Source organism: Theobroma cacao, chromosome 10 (assembly GCF_000208745.1).
Source record: "Theobroma cacao cultivar B97-61/B2 chromosome 10, Criollo_cocoa_genome_V2, whole genome shotgun sequence".
NCBI classification, from domain to species: domain Eukaryota; kingdom Viridiplantae; phylum Streptophyta; class Magnoliopsida; order Malvales; family Malvaceae; genus Theobroma; species Theobroma cacao.
The window spans coordinates 16804414-16823228 of record NC_030859.1 but is presented as its reverse complement, the minus strand read 5'-3'; the positions used below and the strand labels follow the sequence as shown (position 1 = coordinate 16823228).

Genomic DNA, 18815 nt, shown 5'->3' with positions numbered 1-18815 from the left:
CTTATAAAGTAAGAAGGTTTAGCATGTACTAGCTTTTGAGCATTGTCAGTGCCTTTATTCTTGACAATACAATGACTAAGAACATATTTAAAAATAAGGCTTTGAAGCATAAGAATCTCATAATTATAACCTTTATAATTTCTTTGCAAGGCCATTATGTTCCAAGGACTTTATCTACACAAGTCTCTCATAACTCTTTATAAATAAACTCATGGATAAAGAAGTACCTCATACATTATATAAAATATCCATAATGTATTTAACATGAAATATGACTAATTAATGTAGTGTTTTACAAGCATAAAATCGATTGGCTTGCAGGGCTTACACTAACAATTGTGTCCTCAAAAAGGTAACCCTTGGCGCAAGAGAAACCTAATGCAATTCATAGATGTAATCAAGCGAGTTTTATAATCTTTTTTGTCTTGTTTAGTTTGCCTACAAAGTGCTACATTAGTATGTTGTTTCTGCTTCATCAAGCCTTGGCATTTCTTTAAAGCTTTATTATGTGCACTATTGTAATTGCCAACATGAGTACCTAATCTTTCTTTCTTGTTTCAACTTGTGAAACCTTCAATTACAAAAGAATCACCTCCTCTTTGCTTCTCGATTTCATTTTTGAATAAATAATAACACAAGCAAAATGCAACATCTTTTTGTATGCTATACTCTAACCAGCTACCATAGTCATTAAACCAAGAAGAATTAAATCGACAAAGAACCCCACAAATAATTCTTTGAGGAAACTTATGGCCACAAGGTTGACATGACCTTTTCTACAAATATGCTACTCTAATTTCATCCTGATCATTAAGATGATAATAAAAAAAAAATTTCCTCAATCCAAGATCTACCAGGAGAGTACTTAGATCAAATTCAACATGACTTTGCGTAGAAGATTGTTAAATACGATCATAGTATAATTTTATTGTTGTTGCCGGGGATCTAAGTCTTGTGAGACAATTTATTTTCTTTTAAAATATCTTTCCATGGCTTATTTAGCTAAAATTATAAAAATTTGTTAAAAATTACTACTCATTAGCATAAACTAAAATATTATAATTAAATAAAATATAATCTTACATAGAAAATTATCATGTTCAACAACTAACAATATGACAATTTTCTATTCATTGATCAAAACTAAATATAAACATCCACAAACCACATAAAGTTAAATATAAAAAATAAATAACCAATATCCACAAAATAAATAAATAAAAAAGACTCGTAATTTCAAGATATTATTTGACATGCAATATTATTTTCTATTAGCTAGATTATAATTATGAACCCAAACTATCAAATTAATCAAAACATATTTTTTATAATTGGGGGAGGGGGGATTTGAACCCTACTCTTTAGGTAGGAGGATACTGCACCAACCAATGAGCCAAATACTCAAGTGCAAATTAATCAAAAAAATATTTAGATATGAAGTATTTAAAAACTTAATTTGGGTAAAAAATTACTTACAATTGAAGTATAGTTGAGTTGTTTTGAGAGTGTAAACATAATCAAGAACTGAGAAGAAGAAATATCATTGCAGGTCTTAAAAGTAAAACTTGAATTTTTTGAAAGAGAGAGTAGTTTAGGTTTTAACTTTTTTAATAAAATCTTAAATTATAGAAAGACATTTTTTTATCTTTCCATATAGTATGTAAATATTAATATATAAATTGCTTTTTGATACATACATTTTTTGATAATATTTAAATATTATTTTTTTTAAAGAATATTTAAATATTATTAATATATAAATTTTTTAATAAAATCTACTTTTTGACCCCACTTCCTACAAAATTGTAAAAAAATTAATGAGTTCATTAGTATTATTAAACATATAAAACTCTAAATAAGTAATATAACAAATAAATATTTTTTTTAACATGACACCACTCCCCTATACGTGGGTCTACCCATGGCTTAGAAGGGTAATACTTGTTTTGTTGGATTCCATGTGTTGTTAATGAGATGTGAATAGTAGGGGGATATTTGTACATATAAGTGTATAGGTCCTTATCCTTGGACGGATATGTATACATTAAAGTCGAGTCTTGGCATTAAGATTCAGAATACCTTTCACTATTATCCAATGCTCCATATCTTAAATAAAAAAGAAACTCAACTCGACAAATTAGTTCAAGCATGACCTTTAATTGTTTAGGATGAAGCTCCTACAATTCATAGACATTGTTTTGAAGCTTTAGACAAAAGTTTAAGAGATATCATGTATGATGATTCGTCTGAAAATAAACTTAAACCTTTTGGAGGAAAAACAGTATTGTTAGGAGGAACTTTAAACAAATTTTACCCATTGTTAAAGGTGGCACAAGAACAAATATCATTAATGTTATGATAACTCTATTTTATAGAGTTATGTTTTATTTTTTTTAGCTTAAAAATGACTAATGTCCTCTTATCTTTTATTAATTTAGGCTTTGTTATTACATTTTTTCTTAGAATTTATGTTATGCATGTTGTAGTTTAATTAATTAATTTGAGTCTATTTTCATATTATTAAGTCTTGTTTGTACCTACTATTGATTGTGCTATATGTTGGTGAAGGTGCAAAAGAGCATGGAAGTCAAATTTGCAAAGGATCATGCATTTTTGCTTAAGTTGACCTCAGACCATGCTACAGTAATCAAACCATATCTTGAGCTACAAAACTCCGATCGACACGATTCTTAGACCTATGAAAGATAAGAGGAAGAGCTACAACTTTAATTTCAGCACTTCACCCAGTTCAAAAGTGATCATGGTGAAAAATGTAGAGGAAGTTGACTGATTGCAGTAGACTGCATGCTATGTGGACAGTAGCTTGGGCACCTAGGCGCCAGCCTTTGAGCCGACACATGAATCTACACATTATTGGCCATTCGATTTTACATCAAATGGCCAAAACAAAGGGTATAAATATAATTTTTTTGGCTCAGAAAAGAGGAGGATTCAAACATTAACTTGGGAAAAAAAGAAGCTGGAACCAAAGAGGGAAAAGAAAAGGAAATCAAGAGATTGAAGCATCAAAAAGCTGCTCTAGAGAATTTCTCACTCTAGATTTATTTTCTCTTTCGAACTTTTTTTGTAGCAATGCTTCATTTTGCTGAGATTTGTGTTTGTATTCTAAACATATTGAGCTAGAACTCTTAATCTAGGGTTATGGTGGATTTTAATATGTGGCTTGAATATTGTATTGGTTTATTATTTATTTTTTATGGAAACAATGATGTTTACTCAAATCTGTATTTATTGCCCATTTATTTGCTTGATCACCATTTTAATGTGTTTAGGTATTTAGATGATACTTGAGAGAGTTAGTCTAACTTAAATCTCGATTTAAGTAATGTGTGTTCACTACACTTGAAATGCCCCATACTTTGATATGGTGATAAATAAAGTTGGTCAGATGCGAATTGAGGCATAATAAGAAACTTTGAGAACCAAAGAGACAAGATAAAATTTTTAGAATAAAATAATATTTTATTAATAAAATAATATTAAAATATTAATATTTAGCAAGATGTCGAAATCAGTCATGAAGAAGGATCATATAGTTGATCCAAGTGGGGGAGAAGATATCAAGCCTGACTTTGTAAAATATTTGTAATGACATACATGTGATGGATAGCATGTTTGCATGCTAAGAGAGTCTCGAAAAATTTACAAAAGTCCGTATTGTACTTAGATGTACAACAAAGTTGATTTAAGCCTCAAACTAGATCAAATAGAGAATTTAAGATGAAATTAAGAACTTTAAAGTTCCAGAATGGTTTAATATGGTGATTTAGAGTTCGAAGATCAATTTGGAGTCAAATCGGAAATTTCACTATCTAGGGGTAAAATGGTAATTTTACCACTTGAGGACAAAATGAGAATTGTTTTTAAAGATTTTGATTATATTTGACTTATTAGAGTATGATTTGAGGTTGAGAAGTGAAAAATGGTGATCCCGATATTTTTCAGAGTATAAGGGTAAAATGGTAATTTTACCAGCCCAGGGGCAAAATTATAATTTTTCACCACCAGAACACTTGTCCAGCACATGGATTTTATCCAATTTTACCATGGATAATTGAAGGAATTTATATGGTGGAGAGTGAAAGCTTAATAGTTAAGAAATAAAAATGGACCAATGAAATGGTGACACATGGCATATTTATAACCATTAAATATTTAGCTTTAAAATTAACACAAAATCAGCCCATTTCTCATTCATATGGCCGGCCAAAGAAGAACAAAGGAGGAAAGGAAAAAAACAAGAACCCTAGGTGGGAAAATTGAAGAAAAAGTGTGGGATTTCAAGGGATTAAGCTAATAAAGGTAAAATTTCTTAATTTTGACTTGTGATTTACACTACCCATGCTTTCTTTTTCATTTTTCATGGTTAGATTTTATGTTTTCATGGTAAATTCATGGCTGGTTGGAATGGGTATGGAGAGAGAATGAAGTTGGATTGATTTGATTCTAACTTATGTTAGTGTTTTAGTTAGTTTATCATGTCTAGAAACAAACTAACAAGAAAAATTCATTTTTCTCCCATCACCCATCATTCGCTGAATTTTCTAGGGAGGATATTGTGGCTGAAATTGATGATATTTTATGATATTTTGGTGATATTTGATGTTTAGTGAGGCTAGAAATTAAATGAAAAATTTTGGTGTGAAAATCTGAATTTTTGCTTAACGTATAAACATGTGTGATTATTGACCTGGGACTGATAAATTAAATCTAATTCACAGTCACTGAGGTAATTTAGGTATAATTGGAGTGTAAAAAGTGAGAAGAATTGATTTGGAGTTAAATTGGAGATTTTAGCCGATTAGGCCGAGTATAGTGTGACTTAGGTCGAATATCACATTTAAGTGATTAATCAGACATTTTGCATCCCATCACATGCATTCATTTAGATTTAGAGAGCCTAAAACAGTTTATGATAAATTGACATAATTTATTGAAATTCGTGTCACGTATGATGTATAGGTGGTGAGCCCTCTAACAAGGGTAAAGAGATTGTGCCCAAAGATCGGGAATAGGAGTATATCGAACTCCTAGTACTATGAGTAACCTTATTATCATTTTGATTATCTAAAGTATGTTTTAATTCGGTTTTGGTGAAATTTTATGAAAATGAGTTAAATGGCAAATTTTAGGTTTTATAAACAAAAATGAGTTTAAATAAAAAGATTTTATAAATTGTTTTGGAAACTGAATGATGATTTTGAAAATAGAGTAATTGGAGACCACTAATATGTTGTAAATTTAAGATTGAATTGATGGCTTATGTTATTGTGTTAGCATGACTGGCTAGGTTGTGTTTTATGAATTGTATAAATTGTTTTATTTTACCCTTGCAGGCTATGTAGTAATATATTAGCCTTGTCATGCTGTCAAAATTTTATTGTATGGTTGGTTTAGCTTACTGCAGTAGACGGGTTTCCGTGGACTAGCCTATTAGAGGGGCACGGTAAACCCCGTTATATTTTACCTCGGATGGAGAGGCGAGTAGGGTAACTCCCGAGGTATGATTTTAGAGTTCACTTCATGCCAAACGACCACGTGAAGGTGAGCTCAGCCAACGCCAAGGAACGACTATATTTTCAAAATGAAAACATGTTTTATGAGTACATGACTTTCTAATAGCCTTGGCAGACTCAGTTGGGATAGCCTTCGGCCAAGGTATCCCAGATAACTGAGTATGATAACAATTTTTGGCATGAGCCAAGCTTTTTAAGAAATTCATAAGCCATACTGATTACTTGATTTAAATAAATTGATTTCATTTGGTTGAAATAAGTTTAAAAATGATAAATTACAGTTTGATGAAATGTTTTAATAGTCTCCTTTTACTCGCCTTTAGATATTTTAAATGATATTTGTTTACTCACTGAGATTTTATAATCTCACCACCCTCCTTTCCACTCATTTCAGGCATCAAGATAGTCAGTAAATAGCTTATTTCATCGAGGACTACAATTGGATTGGCATCCTCAAAATATGTAGGTTCAATTCTTTTGACACTTCTAGTCGTTCGTGGGCCCACATGTCACTACAAATTTAATTTTATACTTTGGTTATCTATATTACAATATATATGAATTTATTTTACTTTTTCGCTGTAAAAATTATTTACGCAGTGTTCTAAAAATATTGTTTTATGAAAAAATTGAATATTTTATTCTATATCTTTATTATATTCAAATAGTTATAATTTCATTTTAAATGAAAGTTTTAGACGTTTAAAGTTATTTTTTATTATGAATTATGTGTTTTATACTTGCATACTACATTTTTAACTAGTTTTGAAACTTTTGAGAAAAAATGACCAAAATGCTCCTGTGAGACAGAAATCATTTTTTTTATTGATTTCAGTTGGAAATAGCTTAAATTCTTTTAGAACGTGATATTTGGTAATGATTGCTCACCAGGGAAAAGAGAAACTAATATTAAAGCCTTGCAGGGTTCTAGTTAATAATCTGGGTAATGAGTGTCGATCGGGACAACGCGACGGTTGTCACGGGCTCGATAGGAGTTCCGGGTCGTGACAACACTTATAATTGAATTTAGTGTTTTGATGTGCAATTAAGGTAGGCATATGCGTAGTTGCCACATATAGTCAATATTTAGAACCTTAGATTAAAGAACTTAATTTAGTTGTTTTCTATAGACATATAGCGATTCATTTAAGTTAAGTAATTGTGTAATATCTCGATGGAGAATTACACATGCTTTAGGATTTTAGATGGGTATCAATTTCCATTAAGATTAGATAATTAAGAAAACACCATTCCAAGTGAAATATTAAAGGATACCATAACCCTAGATTATCAAACCATTACTTCCACCTCAATTTGTTATTTACACTTCTCATATTAGAATTAGTTAATTATATTATTTTTTAATTATTTTTCAAAATTTGGTGCTTGGATATATTAACTTGTTTTAATTTTAGTAATTAGCAACAACTAGCAAACCAACCTCTCAAGGGATCGACAAACTCAACTTATCACTATATTACTTGTTACGATTGTGTACACTTGCATGTAGTCTTTGTTTGTATTTTGCATTTAATTTGAACACATTTCACATCACACAAGCAAAGCACGCAACATGCTACAATAAATCAATCGTCATTATGGACTCAATGTAAAGTATTCTGTTAAAAAAATCCATAAGATTACAACAAAATGATTTAGATGAACAATCAAGGAATGAAATTGAGGCATTTGGAAAATAATTATTAAATATAAGTGATGGAAATTCAGAAACAACTATACATGAAAACGAAGATGATTCATATTCGATTAAACTACCCAATGATTTACTACTTCCACACATGAATGATCTAATAAAAAAATATTGTAAAAGAAGTTTATGATAATTTTGAGAAGTACTATATTGATATTGCATATCTAAAAAAACAAAAAAAGAATCTTTAGTTACCCTTTGCAGTGAAACAATTGATTTAATAAATGCATATACTCTTACCTTAGTACTAGGAGAAACGAAGACAAACTACAACAATGATACAATTTCTCATTCAACATATCGAATGTCAAACCATGAATTGTTTTGCGCAACAAAATTCCTAAACTCACTCAAGCTTTCTAGTATACCTTATCATATTCTCAATCGTAAAGTAGGTTGTGTAATAATTAGGGATGTCAACGAGGTAGGGTACCCGTTAATTTTGAAGTACCCGAACCCAAACCCTATAAAAAAAATATACTACCCAAATCCTATTAACTACCCAAATATTTTTTAAAATTACAACCCTAACCCTAACCCTAATATATCCCCACTACCCTATAATTACCCTAATCCATTTAAAAACCTGATTATGTAAAAAAATTATTAAAATACTATTACGGGTAACCAATTACCCGAATTCGAATCCGTATCTATATACAATAATATTTCTCTTACATATTTCATATAATTTACTAATAATTAAATTAATTAAAACACACAAATAATAAAATTTAAATTTATATAATCAAAAACAAATATCTCAAACATAATTAATAAATTCATTAGTTATAATTTTGTAATGTTAACACAAAATAGAAAATAAATATATTAATATTTAAAGTGTATATATACTAAAAGTATTTTAATATATATAATAGTAATTATATTTCTTATAAATGAACCTAATGTATATTAAGTTATAATTTTATAATGTTAACACAAAATAAAAATTAAGTATGTTTATATTTAAAGTATATATACACTAAAAATATTTTAGTATATATATAATAGTAATTATATTTCTTATAAATTAACACAATATATAAACTATATATATTGAAGGACATTACAAGTTAATTAATAATAATAGTTTCATGAATTAATTTAATTAACTATATGGATTTATCCTTAATTTCATGAAATTAAAAAAAATAGTTAGGTTGTAAAACTATTCTAATCTCAAAAGCTCTCTTTAAGTATATATGTTATAAGTTTATATAACTAATGGTATATATTATAATTAATAATTTTATAAGTCATAATTTTTGTAATGTTAAAACACAAAATAAAAAGTAAATATATTTATGTTAAAAGTATATATATAATAGTAATTATATTCATTTATAATATGATATGATATTCATATTATTTAAACATGATTAGCAATCTAATAACTTTTTAATTTAAATATATTAATGTCATCATATTAATAATTAGAGTAACCATACTTTTCATATATTTGTTAGTTTTTAACAAAAAGAATTGTTTGTAAAGTTGATAAAAATTGTATATTTTTAATTTAATTATTAAAATAATAATAAAATATTTGTAAATAGTAATCGAATTCGGATAACGGGTACCCAAGGGGTGATACCTAAACCCTACTCGAACTCGATTCGAGTAATGAAATCACTATCCAGATCAATCTTAAACCTGTTTATAGGGTACCCTAACCTTATATAACCGATTCAGGTATCCGCGAGTACCCTGTAATAGGGTACACATTGGCATCCCTAATAATAATGTTATTGAGAAATATTAACTAGAACTATGGATTATGCAATAGCATTAGACTACTCATTACACAATTGGCTTCAAACATTGTAGAAGACAAAATTATATCTTGTATACATGCTAACAATAAATTCTTACGATCTTAAAATAGTATTAATAATAAAAATAAAAAATGACCTTTTATTTTTAATAAATAACAATTCTTAATTAGGTTATGCTACAAAATGACGATCAACAAAAGTCAAAGTCAAACACTCGATAAAGTTGTACACTCGATAAAGTTGATTTATATTTACCTAAACCCATTTTCACACATAGTCAACTATATGTTGCTTTTTCAAGAATTACTTCACATCAAGGATTGAAAGTTTTGATCACATAAGATGATGGACAACAGTTAAATGAGACAACAAATATCGTTTATAAAGAAATATTTGATAAGTTACCTTCAAGTATATATCATAACTTCTTTACATTTAATTCCTCCTTTATTATAATATACTTTGATGTTAAGAATTGGTAAACTGTATTGTTCTGATAACATCAAATACATAATTAGAGTTAACAATTTGTTCTTATTACATCTATTTAATTATCCTTTATAATATAATAACGATTTTCAGTAATCTAAACTAGTTAAATTCCCTACAAAAACATATCAAACAAGTGGCAACTTTTATTTATGTGGGACATTACATTGCAATTACAATTACAATTACAATTACATGCATACAAAATTAATGAAGCAGAAAACAAAATTACAAAATTAAGGAAATAATGATTACCCTAATTCAAGCTTTATTTTCCCATTTGGGAGGTAATGGATGCTCGGCTTACTTGTACCGGTGGCAATCACGAGTGTAGATAGAACAAGGCTGATTTTTCTTTGGGGAGTTCTTACGAGGCAGGGACTTCCCAGCTGGTTTGCCAGGGGTTTTGCTGGCGTCGATCGGATGTGGGGTCCCTGCTAGCATTCGATTGACATTGGAACCCATCACGAACTCCACCTCCATGTCGTCGGCGGCGACGGAGGCAGTGCCGTTGAGGGACTGCAGTGAAGCACTTATTGCTGCTGCATATGAAGTTGAGTTGAGCAGAATCATCAGAATTATTACAAGACTTGAAACAGAAAGAGTAGCACCAGCTGCTTGCAGCATGCCCGCCATTGTTTTCTTCTTTTCTGGCGATGAACTTCGGCTTATGTTAGAGCAACTAAAATCATGCGGTGGTCAACTACTTTTTTTTAGGTGAATTTGGACCGCTCTTTTAAGCAAGAGGTTATTCATTAATTAATAAGTTAAATATTTCAATGCAGTGATCAATTACTTTTAATAGTTTATTACAACTTTTTTGAATTTAATATTTTCTAAATTTTAATTTTTAATATATATATATGAGGAAAAATTATTTGATTATTATAATTATAAACCTGAGAAACAAAGAAAATAACGATAATTCCACCGACAGTTAAGAGTTAGTCATCCTGTCTTCACCCAAGCGGCCCGTGTTTTAAAATGATTTTTGTATCCTTTGTGGCTGAGAATCATTATGCTTCAGATTTTGATTAGATTATTCATGAAAACATTATTTCTAAAGGGCCCTTGCATCGCATAAGCCAGCCGTACTCATGGGGCCTTACGAGACCCACATATGGATGTCTCTGCTCATGTTTTGGGCATTCAAAAAAAACTCCAATGAAATATGTGACATGGTATTATAGTAATTCATAGTTTGCATGACACTGGTGAGTGTGGAACAAAACTGTCCCCTATCCAATGAAACAAGGCATCATCCAACAAAGCTAGGAATTTTCAACCCCCTTTTTTCAGGGCACAGTACACATCAGGAACACTTTGTTGAGCAACCATGCTTTCGTCTTCATAAAGAAATGCAATAAGAAAAATTGTATCGATTGATACTCGAGTGAGACTGAATATTTATGTGTTTCACACCATCTTCAATCTACAAGATGCCTTTTGTACAACATAACCAAGACCCAATGAACCAAAAGACTAAAGCAAATTGTCTTGGTCTATCAAACTTTTCCTGCCAGGAGGAGAGACTAAAGCTCATCTATTTCTGGTTCAAACTTCATACATGTCAATGTTCTTAATTCAAGGAAAGCCTAACTAAAAACATACAAGTAGATCACATTCATTTGCTACCCAGAAAAGAAAATCTTAACACAGTAAGAAGTCCGTATCTAGTGAGTACAATGACCTAAGTAATTAAATACAGAGACAAAAAACAACAATTACAAGAGGAATGCAGCAGATGGCAAAGTATGATCTGCTTCAAGGCTGCATTTTCACCACTGAAACAAAATCAGGCTCATGACCATGCACCCTCAAACGGTAAATGCAGGTATGCGAGGGGCTTCCATGGTTGGAAGAGAAATCCAGCCTGACCGTATCAATAATGCCAACACCTGCTGCATCCAATACATCAAAGGTCTGCGCACTACTCTTCTCAAGGTCATACGTGAATTCTGCCAAAAGAAACATCTTATAGCCATCAACTGGTGAATCAAGATCACGACCTTGCTGCCAGCCAGAGACACGGCAGTCCTTGGGTGCACTGGATCTATCATAAGCCACACTCTGTTCACAGTACAAGAACAACACATTTAGCACTTGTGATAAAGTTGATAGAGAACAGAAACAGAAAGAGCGCTCTCTTAAATTAGCCCTTCATTTATTTTTGCTGGAAAAAGGTAGCTAATAGCAAAGGCAAGCACTGTTGATAAATGATGATAAATGCAAACTTCAAAATTTCAAACTGTCAGAAACTTTACTTTCAATCATACGAAGGTTCCATCTTTGCAAAAATAAATGTTTTAATTAAATAAAAAAACCTAGAAGCTAGATGTTTGTGTATTTGTTTACCGTGGTGCTTCACCAGAATGAAGACCAAGGCACACTAAAGGGCACATGAGTTGAAGCAATCAGAAAACGAACTAGCGTATTTAGATCATAGATGAGCAAAAAAAAGAGATTCATGTAGTCATTCTCCTAGGTCTATCTCATAATTATTTGCATGCACATGATATGAAATAAGACCTTTTTCTTTTTTCAGAAGTGCTTTGCATCTATGCTGTTTTAACTGCAAACAATAAATGCAGGATAAGTGGCTTTACATAATTCTTGAGGGAACCATCCTGATTGAAGCATTAAATACCCATTTGAGGACCCAAATAAAGATTCAGGGCATATACACAGAAAAGACATCAGTCTCTACTTTATAGGATCCTGATTTACTCCAAAGAGAAAAAGAAACAGTACTGCAGATAGGCATCCCATCCACAAAAATGAGTACACAGCTCCATATTATAAACCTGGAGACACCAAAAGGGAGACTGAAGCACAGCCTCATAAACCACCTCGACAAATTACAGGAGTTTTGATAGCTAGCATAAAGGCTACATTCTTGAAAACAAGCATTTTAGGGTTTATATTACTGAGACATTTATAGAAGAAAGTCAGGTTCTGTAACAGTAACATAAAGCTCATTTACAAATTGAGGTGAGTTTTGATAGCTAAACTAAAGGCCATTCCCTTGATGACAAGCACTTTGGGGTGCATGTCATTGGGGCCTGTACAGAGAAACTTAGGTTAGGTGGCAAATCCAGCTGCAGAATTGCACTCCAACTATAAAAATTGCATTAGTTGAGATTTAACTAAAGGCTAGATTCCTCTAAGTGAAAATTCATCATCAACTTCCTACAAATATACAGAATTCTACACATAGGAGGGAGACATTCATTGGCCACCCACCATTGTTATTCTGAATGGATTGCTGCTTCTTTTCACCTCAATATTACCTCTACCATATCCTAATCTATATGAATTCTCATCAGTAAGTCTTTCATTCTATTGGCAAAATCACAAGATAGGTTTCAAATATTTTCTAAAAAGTTCCAAATGAAAATAAATAAATCATCCTTTCTTTCTAAATTTTAGGAAAAAGAAGTAAAAAAATAGATTAGAAATGTGAAATTGAAAAAATAAACTGCAAAAGTCCACAAGAGACAACCACTGAACAAATAAAACATAAATGTAGAAAACCAAAAAAACTAACAAATTTACAATTAACAAGAAAATAGTTTATATGTGCCAATCAGAGAATCACTCAACAATAAAACATAAACAAAATTTATACTAAATAAACTGCAGGCATGCCAGTCTGCCTCAGACTTACTTCACAACATCTTGCTCAAAATCAAAAAGCATAAAGCACATTAAAGCAACAATAAAACATTATTCTATTAAAAATTATACTTGCTGCAGCAAAAAATAATTGCCCTGTTAGCTATCAGCTGTGCATAGTGAAATCCTAAGGGTCTGGCTTTTCTTTTGCAGAATTTCCTTAACACCAAGCTAAGCAAGCTAAAATGACAACAAAAAAGTTCACCAGAAATATATTCAAATATGCAGCAAGAGATAATGCAAAAAATAAAAAGAAACAGAAACATTAGAATTTACATGGTTCAACTTTAAACCTAAGTATACAAGTAAAGGAAATGAGAAATTTCCACTATAGTCAAAATAAGATAAACGTACCACAAGTATTGGTGCTCAAAATTCAACTTGATAAAATGGGGCAAGGTGATTTTTTGCCTTCCCCAACACCAAGTTATCAACTTTTATGCCTCACCCCCACACCAAGTTATCAACTAAAATACCTTGCCCCGACCTGAGAAAAATATACAACCCGCATCCCATCCGCCCTGCCACAAAATTGGTTTTTTTATGATATTACTTTAGTTTAATAGTTATGTAAATTTTTATTTTTAATGTAAATTGCATCTTACTTACCTTTAATATATTATAGTGTTATAGTTAACCATTCTAATTAGAATTAAATAATTAATTTTTTAATATGATACACATAAATCTATAGATGTAAAATACATTATTTCTATATATACCCCTGGGGGGGTGAGGCAGGGAACCCTAAACCCAAACCGACTCTCCCCATTTTTTATTGTAAAACCCGACCCCACCCTTGATTTCAAACAAAAACACTAAAGCAAAACCTATCAAGTACAAGTTATTCTGTGATCCCTAGCTACACCAGACAACTCGAGAGCAAGGGCTCTTACAATTTTCTAAACTCCCTAAACTCACTTTTTTTTCCCTTTCTTGTAAGAAGCAAAAATGAATCAAATTGAGTTTGTCCATCCTTTGTTACTTGACTTGCCATTTCCATTTCTTGCAACTCCAAAAATTGTCATTAACAAAGGTAGAAATAAAGATAAACAATGGCAAAGGCAAAGATGCAAACCAAGGAAAAAGAAAAAATGGCTGGGCAAAACACTGTTCCTAGGGGTGAGCATTATTTGGTCAAAATTGAATTAATCAAAGAATTCAATCAAAACCATTCAATTTGTTCAGCTATTCGATTAATTTCACAAGCTTGTTCTGTTTGACTAAAAGCCCATTTGGACGTGTGGTACAATGCAGTGGGAGGAGGCTCCCACTGCACTACACTGCACTTCCAAATGGACCTTCAATTAACCGATGTCGATTATAAGATTGAAAATTTGTTAATTGGATTAATCGAAATAAGAAATAATTATATAGCCCATTAACCCTCAAATCCAATATAACAAAGTGATATTTCTGAAATTTGTTGTAAATGACTTTGAAAAATAAGACAACTCAAGTGCTGCCCTTCCATTTTCTCCTTTTCTTTCCATCACCCTTGGTTTTCATTTTTTCTTCCCTTTGCCATTGTTTGCCCTTATTTTTACCTTCATTAATGACATTTTTGGAGTTGCAAGAAATGACAAGTATAAAAGTCAAAAAGAGTAATCAAATTCCATTTGGTTTTCATTTTTGCTTCTCACAAGAAAGAGAAAAAGAAAGAGTTTAGGGAGTTTAGAGATATGTAAGAGCTCTTGCTCTTAGGTTGCGGCGTGCATGGTATCCACAGGTGAGTTCTAGGAACCAAAACTTGTAGTCTTCATCCTGTTTTGACTATAGTGAAAATTCCTCATTGCCTCTACCCATGAACAATAGGGTTAAAGCCAAACCACATAAATCCCAATGTTCTTGCTGCTTTTATTTTTCACGCCTATTATTTCTTGTTGCATATTTGGCTATTTTTCTTGTGAAAGTACTGGTTGTCATATTAGTTTGTTTGGCTCAATGTTTCAACATTTTCAATGATATGTTTGGAAGCTATTATCTTAAAATTATGAAAAGGGCAATGCTACATCAAACCAAGTCATATATATATATATATAAAGAAAGAAAGAAAGAGAAGGAGGCAAGTCATCCTAATTTAGGCATCAGGAATGATAGATGGAAATTTCAACAAAGAATGATTTTTCCATTCATTAATTGAGTGACAAAGGTAAATTACAAATTTGCCAGTCCTTCACCCCTTATACCTCAACACAAGATGCACTTAGATCAAAGATGCAAAGATGACTTCATCCAAATGCAAGCTTTTCTTATTCCAAATTTAAAATGCATATTTATTTCCTTATAAAATGCTTGTTTAGTCGAGATAGGCAAAACAACAAGACAAACAAATTAACAAGAATTAATAATGCAACTTCAAGTTTGATGTTGTAAATTAAAAAAAAAAAAAAAGGCCAAAAGCTAACAAGGCTTTTAGGCAATCTTAACCACTTAAATAATATTCTAGTAAAAGTATGTTTTTGTTCTCAAAGTAACTGATAATATCTTATCAGGTGGCAAATGTCTAGTGCAAACTGAAAATGAGAAATAGAAGAAAAACAAACCATCAACTGTCCCGTCCTAGATACCAAATTTTTTCTACATGTAAAAGTGGCACTTGCTTTCTTTACCCAATGCAAATCTAGCAACGCTAGAAATATCTATATCTTCGTCCACTACTTCCAAAAGTGTGCCTCTGCTAAAGTAAATATTAATGAATTAATTAGTTCTCATCTGACAAATATTCCTCAATCAAGCCCCATCATTGTATTATTAACCTATTTCTCTCTGCCTGAAACCAATATCAAGGGAAAGGAAACGCTACTAAACCTCATTATTTACGTATAAAGGAAAAATAATACACAAATATTTATCTATTTATTTTCAGAGGTAGGATGCAGGATTGAGCAGGGTGTTATAACAGACTACTAAGACCCTGCTCAATCCTGCATCCTACCTCTGAAAATAAATAGATAAATATTATGTTTGTTTATGCTTTTTTCTTTGATTCCATAAGTTCCATGCAATCCAACTTTATAAGAATTGTTTCCACCGTCAAACTAGAGGCTATTAAAAAACAAATTAGGCTAGATCTCCTAATTATAAGAAGTCTATTAAAAGTTATAACCTAGTAGTTAGTGGAAAAATAGGGTCTTGAAGAAGTAAGAGGCAGACTGTTATTGAAGATCAAGGGTTGAGAATAGAGCTATAACTCATATCACTTGTAAATTATTTGGCTAAAAAGACTTGCTATTGGAGCTCGAGTTCATATATTCACAGCCTATGGATCTTATATTAGAGCTTCAGGCTCAATATCTAAAGAAACTGAAGTCTAACTGGACATTTCATGACAAACCAAACCAAAAATTAAGGCATCAACATAAGTAGAACAATAAACAGTTAACAAGTTTACAACAATGTAATCATAATGAAAACATTACCTTGGCAACATGTTCCAAAGTAATAGCCTCTGGAATAATAGCTGTGCGGAGTTTGATCTGAACAAACCCATTGCTTCCTTTCAACGGAAAGCACTGTCCTGGCTCTCCAAAACTTGGCTTCAACATCTTGTCTGCATCACGATGAACCCCATTTTGACTACTTTTCAAAAACCAGTTGCTACCCTTTCCAACAAGTAAGGGCTCAGAATGCCTAACAACCTTTCCCCCACCCGAAAACAGAGCATAATCAGCCCTCGCAAGCCCATCTGAGGCATGCTTCTCAATCTCATTCTTAACAATCTCTCTTGCATAGGCTCCTAGATCACTCAAACTCACTGCATTTTCATTATCACCATTTTCACCCTTCTCTTTTATCAGTTGCTCATACAACTTGTCAAACTCTTCCTTTGTCAACAAATTCGAACTCCTCAATTCACTCAAGGACTTATCCAATCCCTCACTCTTTTCTTCCAATTTTTTCAATGAACTCTCCACTACCCCAATTTGATCATCAATTCTCTCATTCAATTCTCTCCTTAACCCACCGATTTCATTTTCAATTTTCCGATCAACAACCTCTACCTGAACCTGAATCATTTTCGCCGTAGTCTTCAAAAAACTCTCAACTTCAGCAACCCTGCCCTCAAATTCAGTTAATTCCATCTGTGTCCCAACCCCACTAACCTCCCCAGTTTTCAAAGCCAATCTCCTAATAATCTGAACTAACCCAACCAAAACAAGCAAAAGCACTAAATTCTTAATAAAGATACTAACAACAGTCAACCACCGGGGTTTCTCAGTCTTGTTGACCACTCCTTTCCGTGTCCGCCGCAGCGTAGCGTTCGAGTTTTGACCCAGAGCGGATTTTCTCGCTTGCACCGTGTCCTTCGACGCCTCGCCACGGACGGAATGGTGGCTCAGATCTCTGCTGTGACCGGCAGTGGCTGCCGCACCTGCTTTATCATCCCCAATGTTAACTCCATTAGGGTTCGGTTCGGCGGTCAATAATTCGATGCTCGACTTCTTCTCGCCGACGACAACCGGCCGACGACGAGCCACCGCCGCGGGGGTGGCAGAGATGGAGACGTTAGATGCCGACATTGTCGTTTCGAATCCAATCAACCCCAAAGAATCGAAATTTAAACCCCAGAACAGAATTGAAAACGAATTATAATACCCTAAGTGGGTCTGGTTTTCGGAGGGGATCGAGAAATTAGGGAAGAGGGAATCTTAACCGTCAGCGAGAGGCACTTTTGAGCGCTTCTGTGTTTTCAAATGATTTTTGGAATCGCGGCGTTTGGATTTCGGGCCCCACCGGTCCAAGTTATGGTGAGTTGTTGTCACTTGTCAGCAGTTTCTTTTGTTTTGCAACTTTTAAGTGGGCTTTGTAACTTTACATGATATTTGCTGCATAACAAATGTAATGGTAGAGACAAAAACTATATTACTAAAACTTTATAACATTTGAGAAGTATATATGTATTTTGGGACAAAGAGAATCCTCGATATATCAAAATCAGTCACAAGTAAAGCTTGTATTAATTAATGTGGTTGTATTTATTTCATATCAAATATTTCAAAAATTAATAAATTAAATGTTTCAATCTCATATCGAATAAATAAAAAAATTTTGAAAAAAAAAATATTATACTTTTCATCCAGTTAGCTTTTAGGTGGGAAAGTAATAGTCTTGTAATATAATTGTATCAGAGCGAACTTAACCTAGAATCGACCCACGCCAAACACCTCCAAAGGGGAGGCAAGTAGGGTGGCCAACAATGCGAGGATATTGTCAAATTTGGCGAAAAAGGATGCCACATCAAGCATTTCAAAATAACTAAGCAGAGTGTTTAATCTCACATGGAGAAAGTAAAGGATCTTGGAAAACTTGTAAGTGTGGTACTGTACACTCCATCAAGTTAGGTTTTTTGGGAGAAGGTAATGACCTGTGACAATAACACTTAGTCTTAAATTTTTTAAATTATTTTGCAATATTTCAATTCTTTTGAGTTTTAAGGATATTTTGGAGAGAGATAAGAGAGAAATGGGGACAGACAAAAGATTGGAAAAGAGATAAATAGTCGAGATGGGAGGAAAAAGGAGGCTACAGAACAAATTGGTCTCTTTTTTCCAAATTTGGTCGACAAATGGACAAAATGGTTTTCGTGTCCTTAAAAAAAAAGGTTACAGCAATAAATTGGTC

At 32.2% G+C, this 18815-nt stretch overlaps 1 protein-coding gene across 1 annotated transcript; it reads right to left on the bottom strand.

Annotated features, from left to right (window-relative positions):
- On the bottom strand, positions 10922–17938 carry LOC18586979 (protein SAD1/UNC-84 domain protein 2). Its single transcript, XM_007010609.2, has 2 exons — positions 16613–17938; positions 10922–11585 (listed from the first exon to the last, which is right to left on the bottom strand). The coding sequence occupies exons 1-2, from the start codon at positions 17711–17713 to the stop codon at positions 11280–11282; spliced, it is 1407 nt and encodes a 468-aa protein (XP_007010671.2). The 5' UTR covers positions 17714–17938; the 3' UTR covers positions 10922–11279.